This window comes from Sminthopsis crassicaudata, chromosome 2 (assembly GCF_048593235.1).
Source record: "Sminthopsis crassicaudata isolate SCR6 chromosome 2, ASM4859323v1, whole genome shotgun sequence".
NCBI lineage: Eukaryota > Metazoa > Chordata > Mammalia > Dasyuromorphia > Dasyuridae > Sminthopsis > Sminthopsis crassicaudata.
The window spans coordinates 579,019,439-579,033,200 of NC_133618.1; the positions used below are offsets into that span (position 1 = coordinate 579,019,439).

Consider the following 13,762-nt stretch of genomic DNA (forward strand, 5'->3'; position numbering starts at 1 on the left):
TGAAAGCTTTAATGTCTGAGAAGAGACCAAGAATCACACAAGTTGGTTATTGATACTTGTAACAGGTATGCTTCAGTTATCCCTGCTGCTCCCTCCATCTCCATTTGTCTCCACAAAGGTCTTTATCTTCCTGGCTCTGGAGATAGCTCCCTGTCTTCTGAAAGTAGAAGAGGAAATAGGAGGCTCTCATCTGCTCTTTCTCCCATTCTTCTTCCTGGCTTCTCTTCCCTTCTCCAGCCCTGGACAAAAGGAAACTGCCCTCTCTTTCCATCCTCATCTTCTCTGGTTTTTTATCTCCTTATTTCTCCATTCCATTTAACAGCTCCCCATCTCTCTATACCCACATTATTCCCCATCACCTGCACATCTCAATTCCCATTTCTACACCCTCATTTCCTCATAAGATCAAAGATTTATGAGCTACCTTAGAGGCCATTTAGTCCAGGCATTTTATATATTAGAAAACTGAATAAAGAGATTAAGTGGCTGCTCTGTGACACCGTCAATAAGTATCAGAGTTCAAATCTGAATCCAGGACTTCCTGCCGCTATGTCCTGTATCCCGCCCGCTCTGCAGCCCTTTCCATATCCCACACCTTTTGTCCTCATCCCCATCTCTTTATTGTCTGTATTTCATTCTCCCCACTTCCCATCTCTCCTTCCCAGTGTTGTATACATGACTCTGACAGCCTCGGTCCTCGCCCACTCCCCTAGAGAATCATACCCAAAGGCCCACCCGTGCCTTCCTCTCCACTGTCCTTAGGCCCACTGCCCCAAAAGTCGTCCCCGAGAGAAAGAAGCTGTCTTATCTTGTTTCCAGGAGGGGGCCTAGTCGGCCCATGCCCTTGTTCACGCGCCGCCAGAGTCGCCGGAGCTGAAGGGCAGGTAGCGTCTCCCCTGAACTCTGGTGCAGCGGTGCCACATCTGGCCGAACGTTGGACCACTTGTCGCTAAGTAGCTCATTCACCGGCGCAGCTGTCACCATAACAACGCGAGTGAGGGAACTGGGGGCCCGGGGTGGGGGTGGGGGGAGTGGAGGGAGGAAGGAAGGAGGGAAGGAAGGAGGGAAGGAAGGAGGGAAGGAGGGCGGCGGCTGGCGGGGGGAAAAGATCAGACTCGGGAGTGACCAACAATCCCAGCCCCGCCCCGAGGACCCCCTAGAGCTCAACACCAATAACCCCCGCCTCAAGCAGACCGGGTGGCTGGAGGGGGTCAAAGAACACACAACCGCGGCCAGCCGGAAGGGAAGAGACCATGCCCGGAGAGTGGCAGAGAAGGGACTGTGGCGAAGCTGAGCACCCCCGGCGAGGTCGCTGGCCCTAGACTCTATGGAAGCGGAGGAGCGCGGCCGAGCCGCGGCGCAGCGCAGCCTGAGCAGGAGCCCGAGAAGGACAATAAGCAAAAACTGGGGCAAGAACAAGAGCAGGAGCCGCAGAAGGCGGGGGGCCTCTGTGGGGCCCGGCCCAGGGACCCTCAGAGCCAGACAGCTAAGCGGCCAACAGGCAGCCCGGGCCGGGCAGGAAAACCCCAAGCCCCCGACCACTGGCTGCCCGGCCCAGCCCGGGGGAATGGGAGGAAGCTAGACCGTCCGAGCCGGGAGAGCTGGAGCGGAGCGGGCGCTGTCCCAGGGGCAGTCCCGCTTCGTCTGGAGACAGAGGCGATTGAGGAGGAGGAAAGCGGGGAAGGAGAGCGGTCTGGGAGGCAGCGCGGTCCGGCGGCGGCGGCGCAGCGCAACGCCGCGCAGCCCCCTCCCTCCGCGGGCGCGCACCCTCGTTCACACGGACACGGACACGGACACGGACACGGGCACTCTCCCTCTCACACGCACACGCGCGGAGCCCCGGCTCCTTCCTTTCAGCTTCGCCCAGTCCCCTTTTAGAACACCGTCGTTAACCTCACCCTCAGGTTTTGGATGTCATGGGTAACAGCTTCTCCAGTATTCCCGCCCTGCCCCGGGGCAGCCCCAACAGGGGGCCCCGGGTCCATCGCCAGCACCTTCCAGGTAAAGCAGGGCTGTGGCGGGGAGGCGGGGGCGCCGGACTCCGGCGGACGGGGCGAAGCCGCGGGAGGGCGGGGGGAGCGGTGCACGTCGCGGGGTCTGGGCGCAGCTGGGGGAGGGGAGGGTCCCCGTTGGGGACTGGGAGCTGAGAGGGCAGGGGGCATTGCTGAAGTCTGGGCACAGCTTGGGGAGGGGAGGGGAAGGGGAAACCGATTCTGCCCGGGATGGGGACGGTGGGGAGAAAGCGGCCACCTGTTGTACGCACTTGAAGAATAGGCTTTTCTCCTCGAACTGAGCTTCTGCTGCTGGGGATGCACTGGAGGGCCCGGCTGTGGCCCCGGTGACCTGTCTCAGCATCTCCCTCCTCCGGGTATCGGGCACGCTATCTGCAGAACAGAGAGAAGAGCGGCTGGGCAGCCCAACCGCTCTGTCTGAATAATCTCAAACTGCTCCGCCGCCCCTCTCTGTGGGCTTGCTGACCAGTCTCCCTGGAATGGTCCACACCTTCCTGGATCAGGGTTAAAGAGCAGACCTCATAGCCCCCCAGACAGCCTGTCACTGTTCTCCCACAGGCCAAGGAGGTTTCTTGTTCATCCAAAGATGAGCAAGTCCAGTCCAGGCTGGACCAGGCTTTGGAAGCTGGAACTTTTAAAGGAAAAGAGGATTATTCTCTGCCTCCGGAAATGTCACTTCCACCTCCCCAACTAGCCCAGGAAGCTGTTTCTGAGGATCCCTGGGCTGGACCTAAGTACGGATGGAAGGAGATATGGCCAGCTAGACAATTCTTGTGAGAAAGATCTGGGAGTTTTAGTGGACTGCAAGCTCCATATGTCAACAGTGAGTCACGGCAGCCAAAAAGTTAATGCTGCATTAAGTTACGCTCTGCCCTGCTCAGGCCTCATCTGAAATACTTTGTTCAGTTCTGGGCCCCACATAGTAAGAGATTCACAGAGAAGTAGAATATTAAGAAACGCATGACCACAATGTCAAAAACACTATAAATGAGTATCAGTGGGAAGAGCCAGGGATGTTAGCCTGTTGAAAAGATAATTTAGAGGAGATCTAATAGTTATCTTCTGTGTTTGAAAGGCTGTCATGTTCTAATGCAGAGGCAGGTTCTGATCTGTGTCAGGAAAGACCTTTTATAAATTAGAGTTATCCAAAACCAGATTGGGCTGCCTCCAGAGAGAGGGGATTTCCTCCGAGTAACCGGGTCGGGAGCACTGGAGAAGGGACCTTTGTCCAGGCCTAGGTTCCACTAGATGCCTCCGAGGTCTGCTCCCGCTCTGAGACTCTCCTTCTGACCTTGTGAGGAAGCCTGGACTTTCCCAGCTGCCTTTGATGAGCAGTTACTGGCTCCACCTCACAACAGTGTATTTAAATCCTTTGGAACCTGTTTGTTTTTCTGGTCTATGCCATCTGGGAAGGAGTTCCATAAATACATTGCCTACAGTATACAAGTGGGACAGCTTTTATTTTGCCCCTTACAAGTTTTTGGGTGGTTGGGCTTGTAGTCCTAGCATTTGAGATTGGGTGACCGGTCTTTCCTGTCTGCTGCCCTCTTCCTGAGGTCAACAGTGACAATAGTGGACATATAGGCTATATATGTATACACACATATATACATATATGCACATGTCAATTATGTACATATAGGTATATATGTGATATGATATTAAGTCATTTCCAGTCATCTCAGGCTCTTGTCATAAAGAGTCTATTTGCCCGTTTGGGGCAAAGATTATTGAAGTGGTTCGTCATTTCCTTGTTAAGTTCATTTTATAGATGTAGAAACTGAGGCACAGATTTGAGTGACTTGCCCCGGGTAACACAGCTACATTCACATATAGGGTAGCCAAGGAGCACAGTAGACAGACCACAGGTTTAGGAATCCAGAGGATCTGAGTTCAAGCCTAGCCTCAGATACTTACTGTGTCTTACCTCCTTTAGCTGCATTTGCTTCAGCCTCAAAACAATCAATACCTTTCATTTCCAGGAAGAACAAGTGAGTCATGTACCAGTCTCAATGACCAAGGAGGGTATAGGACAAAGGGAACCACCTCTTTGGAAGAAAAATTCCAGCTGCAGTTGATTCCCATGGTATTAGGATTTACTTGGACCACAGCTTAAGGATGATGGGTCTAGGAATCAATGACCATGTGTTCCAGCTGTAGCAAAATCTCCAGCTACTTTCTGACCTTCAGGAGATTCAGATTTATGAGACGTGGTCCTTAGCCCATGAGAAGCTTGGAGGGAGGAGAGATCTTCATGCAAAGATAACTAATCATACCGGGCAGCATGGCTTAGTGCCCAAAGAACGTTATAGACAGTAAGTATAGTATCACTGATGCTTAGAGTGGTCAATGAAGGCTTTTGAAAGAAGTGGAATTTGAGGAGAGGAGAAGAGATTCTAGGAGAAAGAAACTGCATCAATTCAGAGAGAGGTTTCTATGTGGCACAGAATCATAGCATCTAAAATGGGAAGGGACCTCTTTGGTCATCTAGGTTCCAATCCTCGAATTTTATAGATAAGGAAGCTGACTGGTTCACACCCCACAGATAGTAAGTAGTGGAGGCAGGATTTCTCTGATGCTAATTCTGAAGCTCTTTTCATTGCATCATGTATATTTGATGATAGTGAGAAGGTTGGCTTGTCTGTAGTTAAGGGTCCATGGCAATTGAGAAATGAGCCTAGGAAGCAGTATGATCTGGATGTGTTAGTTTGTGTGATCTGGATGTTATTTAATGTGTGACCTTGAACTGCCTGCTTCCTGAGTCTCAGTTTTCCAATATGTACAATGAGGGTTTTGAGCTTGATCTCTCAGGTCCCTAACCAGCTTTTAATCCTGTGAGTGGTTTGGCGCCAGATTACCAAGGACCTTAAATTCCAGGATGGGACACTTACACTTCATTCAGTGTATGTGATGTCCTGGGGTTTCACATGGCTGGCAGGTTTCTTTTTCTTTTTTCTTCAAAAAATGTTATTTCTTTTTAACATTCTTTAAAATTTTTTTGAATTCCAATTTTATCCCTTCCTTTCATCATTCCCTACTGATCTAGAAGATAAGCAATATGATATCAGTTATACATACGAAACTATGCAAAATAATGTTTCTATATTAGCCATATTATTAAAAAAGCAAGACAAAGAAAGTCTAAAAGTTATTCTTCAGTTAGCATCAGGATTCATCAACTCTTTCTCTAGAGATGGGCAGCATTTTTTTTTTTTTTTTAAATCATGAGTCCTTTGGAATTGTCTTGGATCATTGTATTGCTGAAAATAGCTAAGTCTTTCACAGTTGACCATCATTGCAGTGATGCTGTTCACTTCACTTTGCATCAATTCATGTAAGTCTTCTCAGGTTTTTCTGAAACTATCTCTCTTGTCATTTCTTATAGCACCATAGTATTCCATCACAGTCATTAAGCCACATTTTCTTTAGCCATTCCCTAAATGATGGACATTCCCTTAATTTCTAATTCTAATTCTAAAAAGAGATATTATAAATATTTTAACGTATGAGTCATTTTCCTTTTTCTTTGAGCTCTTTGGGATACAGAGTTAGTAGTGGTATTGCTGGGTCAAAGGGTATGGACAGTTTTATAGCCCTTTGGGCCTAGTTGCAAATTGTTTTCCACAATGATTGGATTATTTCACAACTCCAGCAATTGTGCATTAGTGTCCCCATTTTTTCATATCCCCTCCAGCATTTGTCATTTTCCTTTTTGTCACATTAGCAATCAGATAAGTGTGAAACAACTCAAGAGTTGTTTTAATTTGCATTTTTCTTATCAATAGTGACAGAGCACTTTTTCATATAACTATAGATAGCTTTGATTACTTCTAAAAACTGGGCAGGCAGGTTATTGAGGCTTAAAGGCCTTTGTTTTGCTCTTTATTTTTTCTTCTTCATGGTCCAGAGACCCTGGACCAGACAGCTGCTATTATTTCTACCTTCCTCATAACTTCCTGGACTTTTCCATATTCTCAATAGTCCTTTGACAGCTTTGCAGAATTATACACACTTATCATTTCAGGATGCAGAAGGGAAATCTGTGTTTTATAGGGAAAGGACTCCATCCTATCATCATTAAATAGCCAGTTTTTCAGTTTTATAATGATTGTAGAATAATATCCCCTGTCATTTACATACTGCTTAATAGTTTACAAGGTTTAGGGAATCTCCTGGAGAAGATGTTCCTTCTAATTAAATTCAGCACCTTCTCAGCAACTTATTTTATTTATTTATTTTTATTTTTTTTGCTGTGAGGCAATGGGGTTAAGTGACTTGCCCAGGTCACATAGCAAGTTAGTGACAAAATTAATCTAAGTCTCTTGATTCTTTGACCAACCACACTGTACTGTTGAGAATGGTAGTAAGATGACTGATTGATCCCAAATCTAACACAAGACAACCTTGTTTCTCCAGTCCCCACAGACCCTCTTCCTACCATCTTTGAAACCAGTGATTGTGCTATACAGAAGGAAAATGTGCTTCCTGCGGTGGTGACTCATCAAGGCCTGTATTCTGCCAGGTATGGAAGGAGCGGATACCTTCCTCCAAACCTCCACCCCCAAACCCATCAAGTCTGGATATCAGGAAGCTTCCTTTTCTCTTTACTCCATGCAATTCCTAGGAATTAAACACCTCCCTGTTTAGAATCAGGCTCATCAGGATAGAGACTCTTGCTTGCATACTGGCTCTGGAGTCAAAGGATCTGGGCTCAGGTTTGCCCCTGAAGTTTAATCTCAGGAAAGTCTCTTACCTTGATGGACTTCAGGTTTCTTGTCTGTAAATTGAGGATTTATCTAGATAGCTTTGGAAATTCTTTCTCACTAGAGAACTATGATTCTATTTCTGTGATTCAGAAAGTCTTCTGAGGGAGTTGGAGCCATGGGATATGTGCAAGGCCAGGAAGGAAAGAAATTGGGACAAGATCTAGGAGATGGCAATCCATCATTGTCTCCACCATGGTCTGTTAGAGATATCTAACCCTCGCTCTGCCCGACTTAGGGAAATTGTTCACTTTTCTCCTTGATTTGCAGTGACTGGTCATATGTCAGACCATGCTTTAAAATCCATGACAACCTCCCCCGCCTCTCTCTCTCAATCTCTTTTTCCCAACTCCTTTTCTGGATTCGCTTGCAATAGCTATTTAGATGGAGGAAGCCTGGTACTTTCTGTTCCACTGTTCTTCAGAGCTGATGTGTAGGTGAAGGAGGGCAAGGGGGCTGACTTCTCTCTGGGAATAACCTAGCAGTCTTCTCTTTCTAGCCTAGCACTTTTTGGTGATCCCCTTCCCAGCCCCCACCCAGGTACCTCCATTTAATTCAGGCTGTAATTGGATCAGGGCTGGCCCAGAATTCTGTTGCTGAATGAGCCACCTCCAGTCTCTCCTTCCTCCTCCTGTAATTACCATCTCTGAATTTCTCACTATTTTAACAAAAGCAAAATGGAGGAAACCTGGTGTGAGGATGAAAATAGTGGCAGAGGGTGCATGTAGGCTGTTGCTGGGTTGTGGGTAATCAATCAACCAACAGGCATGATCATTTACCATGGGCCAGGCACTGTGTCAAGTGCTGGGGATAACAAAGAAAGACAAAAACACAAAAATAATCTCTGCCCTCAAAGAGCTTATACACTAATAGAAGAGATCATGATCAACTATGTTCATACAAGATCTATATAGAGAGAGTTGAGGTAAGGTAATCTTAGATGAAAAGGCTCAAGTGACCTGGGGAAGAGTTTGGAAGGGAGAGAAATAATGGTAGGGGAGAGGGACAGACAAGAAATCTTTTCATTGTATCCTTCATTTCTTTAGAAAATCGGTTATAACTTCAAAGTCGCCCCTTTTAGGTTAGCAATGGATAATTCAAGAACTTACTACTTTCTAAGTATAATTTAAGTTTTCCCCTTAACTTATTACTTATAATAAGTATAAGTTATATACTTGTTCCTAACTAAATTGATATTTTCTCATCCCTCACACAGTCTTCAGGAGTCTTAAGATTTTCTGTGTAATAAAAAGGTCATTAAGGTCATGAGTACCTGATGGTCATGTTATCTGAAAGCCTACTGATTTAATTATAGACTTAAGACCAATCCTAGAACTATTAGGAAAAGGGTTGTGTGAAGGGTTAGGAATGTAGTCTTGCCATAGATGTGGAATCAGTCAGTCAAACAATCAATCAGTCAATCAATCAACCAATTAACCAAGAGGCATTCACTGGCCTATAATAGTTTGCCTATTCAGGGATATTGTTGTTTTTGTCCATGCTTTGTTCTCACAGAGGACCAATGACTTCACTAGAGTGAATTGGATTTGAGTGAGAAATTCTCCTCCAGAGTCTTTAAAGTTTTAAGATGGCTGGCAGTAGCCCAAATCAGAGATGTATAATGAGGCTGATAGAAGGAAAAGACATGGATATTTTCTGCCAATGGGGGCCCTTTCTGGTTGAATAAACTAACCAAAGGATGAAAATATATATGCTAAATTGTGTAGTATAAATTGTAATGTCAAATGAAGGTCAGAGAAGGCTTCTTGGAGGAGGTGAGCTTGAAGTGAAATTTGAAGATATATAAAGAGTAGGGGAAGATGGGAGAAGAGGAGGGTTCAGTTAAGAACTGGTGGTAGGAGCCTCTCAAGTCTGGTATATATGAAGGTAATGTCACAGTGGGTTGGAGTTGGAAGGGGTGGTAGTGTCGTAAGTTGATCTGGGAGCACAGAAAGGATAGACAGTGAAGAAACTGGCCTAGCAGGAATGAGGCTTCATATTGAGAAGTAGTGAGAAATGAGGTTCATTTATTCATAATCATTTGTTCACTTATTGAACCAATTAAAAAACAATTATTAAACATCTACTGGATGAGAGGCTCTGTGCTCGATTACAAGGATTATTTCTAGGGAAATTTCGAATAGTAAGGAGCAACATTCTAATGAAAAAGACAAGTATAAAAATATACACAATAAGTACAAAGACAATAAAGACAAGTATAATTAAATGCCAGTTTGTTTAGGAGGAAGGAAGTGGAGGTGAATAGGAAGTGAATTCCAGGTATATAGAATAGTCAGTGCAAAAGCCTGGAGGTGGGAAATGGGAAATGGAGTGTCCTGGGTGAAGAGAAACGTGTTCAGTTTGGCTGAGGAGAGGGTATAATATTCGATGAAGCTGAAAAGAAAGGTTAAAAATTAGCTTATAAAGGACTTTAAAATGGAAACAAATGATTTTATTATTTATCCTAAAGATAATAAGAAATCACTAGAGTTGATCAAGAGAATGACATAGATCAGTCTTTAAGGAAAACAGTGTTGGTTGCCGCATGGAGGACGGATCAAAACACTTAGAGACAGGAGTTATAGACACCAGTTAGGAGACTGTTGTAAAATAATCCATGTGAGAGGCAGTGAGAGACTGAACTAAGCTATGTGGTAGAGAAAAGAGATGGGATGGGGGAGATACATGGCATCTAGAGGTAGAAACAGCAAGATTTGAAAACCAATTGAATATGTGGAGTGAGAGAGAAAGAAGGGTCAAGGGTAATGCTAAGGTGATGAATGGGGGACCCTGAAAAGATGGGGGGGCTTTTGACAAAAATGGGGACATCTCTGTGCTCCACATGATGGTAGGTGTCAATCTGTGGGTTTGGAATTGAATACCAGGTGGAGTAGATTGTGAGGGGGCGTCATGAATGTCCTTGAGCAGGGGACAGACTAGAAGATGGGAGTATTAGAGTCACAGCCTAGATAGCTACTTTTTCTGATGTAATAATAATAATAGCATTTATATAGCACTTCTCTAAGTGTTTTACAAATGTTGTCTCATTTAATCCTCACCACAGTCTTGGGTGCTATTATTATCATCCCCATTTTACAACTGAGGAAATTGAGATAGAGAGAGATGAAGTGACTTGCCTAAGATGACACAGCTAGGAAGTGACTGGGACCAAATTTGAATTGGATTCTTCCTGATGCCACGTGCTCCATCCTTGTACCACCTCGCTGCTTACTAGTACCAAGTGGAAAGTCTTTGGGAGTAGATATCAAATCCTGAGGATCTCCCTCTTCCACCATTTCCCAGTGACTCATTGTTTGTCCAGAGGCCTTTATACTTATGGACTCAGGTTGTCGCCATCCAGATTGGCTTGTCAAAGGCTGTATCCGTCTGACACCTGTTGTTATCAGAGCCTCTCCCTGGAACAGCCAAGACTCCTGTTTGCAATTATCTGCACTTATTTTGATCTTTCATTGTGACCAAAAGCTAACAAAACCATCCTGTTTATAATAAGATGTCATTCCCAGGACTCTCCGGGGGGTATAGGCCACTGGGCTTTTCTCTTTCCATGCTGGGTCCCCCACCAAATCTATCCTATATTGTCTCCTACATAGTCTGTTTCAGTGGCTTTTAACTGGTCTCTGGAGGTTCCTCTAGACTAGGCTTCTTAAACTTTTTCTACTCATGACCTTTTTTCACCTGAGAAATTTTTATGTGACCCCAGATAGATAAGTATATAAAAAAGGCATACAAATCAAACATTTACGATAATAAATCATAATTTTATGACCCCACATTTAGTTACGAGACCCTATGTGGGGTCATGACTCACAGTTTAAGAGCTGGGTCTAGACCAGAGATTTTTTACCTAGAGTAAAGAAGAGATTTCAGGGGGTCCATAATTTTGGGTGAGGAAAAAAACTTACATCATTATTTTTACTTTATTTCAACTTCTATCTAGAATTTAATTTTTCCTTCAATTATTTATAAACATGATTCTGAGTAAGGATCTATAGACTTTACCAGACTACCAAAGGGTAGGTTTTTTTTTTTTTTAAATCACTACAGAGTGAAAACTCCAGGTGTTTAAGAATAGTGAAATAATGATTTGGATTGTGGGGATTTGGGCTAGAAGAGTGGGTTGAGGCCATGTCTTGAAGGGTCTCCAGTGCCAGGTTGAGGAATTTGGACTTGATTGATTTTCAGGGGGAAAATCTGAAGGTACCTGAGAAGGTTTTTAGAGCTGTTCAATTCAAAGGAAAGCATTTAATGAGGACGGTGAATATGACAGCATGTAAATAAGATTAAAATAAGAGAGACTGGAAGAAGAGAGGTGGTTTTGGAAGCTCTTTTAATCATTCTGGTGAGACAAAGGCCAGAAAACTCTTTGAGTATCAGAGATACTAGATAGGTTTCCAAACATGATCAAGTTGTATTCTACCTCGTATGACCTCTAAGGTTCCTCCTAGCTCTAAATCTGGGATCCTGTGCTCTGTGTTGGTGTTGAACAGTGGACTTGGTGTTGAAAAATTGACTTAAATAATAGCAGGACAGACAAAGGTTACATATAGGCCTGAACTACTCAGAGGTAAAAGTCCCCACAGAATTTAAAGAATGGGAGAACCATTCATCTAGCTCAGAAATGGGAGGACAGACAAAATCATTTCTCTGTGGCTCCCCCAGCATCCCAGATTCTCTTGGGTTAAGCTGGAAGAATTTCTAGCCCATAGTTGTGCCTATCTGGCTTCATGTACCTCTCCCTTCCCGAGCAGGAAATTAGGGACTAAGAGAGAGCTCCTCTATGTTCTGGAAGAAGTTAACATAGAAGGTGGGAGTTTTTCTGAAAAATTCTGCTTTTTGTTCTACTCGCTTCATAAGCCTAACCTAAAGCAGACCTGGTGGAATTTCCTTTCAGACTGCCATTAATCTGTACATCCCAGAGACTTGGGAATACACGGGAACTTTCTCCAAATCTTGGTGCCTATGAGGTGAGGAGGAAAACCTTTGTATCTCCTCTGATGGAATGTAAGCTCCTTGAGCTCAGGGATTGTTTCATCTTGTCTTTTTATCCCCAGCAACTAGTACAAATCCCATTATATAATAGGCATTTAATAAGTGCTTGCTGATTGATTGACTCATTGACTCACATGTCCCAAATAAAAGCTATGGGTAATCAGGGCCCATCATTACCGTTACTGATGTCTGTTTCCTCTGAGCTGAGCTGCATGCCTTTCTTAAAGAGGATGGCATGAGGGGAAAGTGTTAGAGAAGGGAAAGGAAACTCTTGAACCATGTTGAGAATCAGGGTCCATGACAATAGAATGCAAGTCCCAGCTCTGACACATACTGGAAATCTCTCAATAATTTAGGTAACTCTGTAAAACAAGAAGGTCAGTCAGCATCTTTGGTGGTAGAGGGATTCTCTTCCCCTGAGGGTTCCCTATGTCCAAGAAATGATGTCTAGTCTATAAACTGGAGGAGAGGAATTGGTAATTCAAAGCAGTATGAGGTCCCATCCCAGATTAATCTCCCTAATGCAAAGGGAGGCAGAGTAATATGGTGGAAGAATCACTAGCTCAAGTCGGAGGAGCTGATTCAAACCCTACCTCTTATGCTTACAGAACCTCAGTTTCTCATGTATAAGATGAGATAATTATGCCAGATAGCATGAGGCCCTTTCCAGTTCTTGATCTAGGAAGTCATCTCTCTGATCAGGGTCACTTCCCAGCTCAAAAACCTTAAATAGCTCCCTATTTTGTATGGAATTAAGTCCAACCTCCTAAAACTCTCTATAGCCTGCCTCTAAACAACTTTTCTAGATTCATTTGTTTCCTCTGCTCCCCGTCATGTGCCCTTTGCCCAAGTTAGACTAGAACACTCCCTTTTCCATCTTAGTTTACTCTGAATGTTACACTGAGCATGTTCACTCCCCAGTCCCCCATCTCTGCCTTTTGATGTCCTTCCTACCAATTTTCAAGACTTCATTTAAATGTCCCCTCCTCTGAAAAGCCTTTGTTGATTTCTTCTACCTGGAAGTGAGCTCTCTTGTTCTCATAGCTTTTTGTATTCCACTTATATCTACTTTCCCAATTTGTATGTATGATGTTTAGCTATGTACATGAATTATTATTCCTATTCAATTAAAATCTCCTGGAGTGGGGGAGGGACTGGCTTTTTCCTCTCTGGTTCACCTTTGTAACTGCTTCAAGGTCTAGCCTAGTTCTTTGCACATAGTAGGAGCATAATACATATTGAATAGGACTTGTGGATTTTACAGGTTAGGAGGAAAGAACAATGGAAAAGAAGGACAGGAGTTTAAGGTGGTAGACTTCCAGGGGAGCCTTTATCAGGAATTCTGGCTCATCATAGCCTGTGGCCTCAGTTCCCCTCAATCAGTGATGCTTTCAGTCCCAGAGCCCTGCACACACACACAGGGGTGAGAGGCTGGGTGCTGCGTCTGGCTGAGCTCGTTGCTGTGGCAACTCCGTGTGGGATGCGCATGGTTTCCTTGGCAACACTTAAGAGCTGGTTTGGTGGGTGGTAGGGAAGGCTGGGGGATGAATGTATGCCAGTCAGGCTGCATGTCACACCAGCTGGGAGTGACGCTGAGCAAGGACAGAGTGGGGGAACCATAGCTAGGTTGAGATCAGTGTTTGTGAAGCTTTTTATTTGTCAAAAGCACAAAAAAAAATTGTTTTCTGGAGAACCTGAATTGTGGTTTGATGGTGTCATTAGATCAGCCTTGATCCTTTTCCTCCAACAATCCATCCTATTCTTCCCTGGAACCCCTAGTTCCCATATCCTGGAGATAGACCTTGTTGGCCCCTTCCCAGAAAAGACTTAGGAAGTGGGAGGAAGAGAGGGAGACAGTAGAAAACAGGAAGGCTCCCTGAGCCAGGATGGCAGCCGAGACTTGGGCCAGAAACTTTATTGCTTCGGGTTTATTAAAAGATACTTATCAGCGATCATTACACATAATCCTCTTGCTCT

General features: G+C 44.6%; 1 protein-coding gene across 3 annotated transcripts in view; it reads left to right on the forward strand.

The window, feature by feature from the left end:
• The first annotated feature begins 1,013 nt into the window (after positions 1-1,013).
• NEURL1 (neuralized E3 ubiquitin protein ligase 1) overlaps positions 1,014-13,762 on the forward strand; it is a 93,962-nt gene continuing 81,213 nt past the window's right edge. For 2 of the 3 annotated variants that reach the window (XR_012487045.1, XM_074295496.1), the window contains exon 1: positions 1,014-2,001. Coding sequence is in view for 1 of the 3 variants with exons in the window: in XM_074295496.1 (XP_074151597.1) it covers positions 1,917-2,001 (85 nt within the window). In the remaining 2 variants the exon portion in view is untranslated. Of the gene's footprint in view, positions 2,002-6,428; positions 6,535-13,762 lie in introns of all 3 variants that reach the window. The other variant, XM_074295498.1, reaches the window with a different exon arrangement.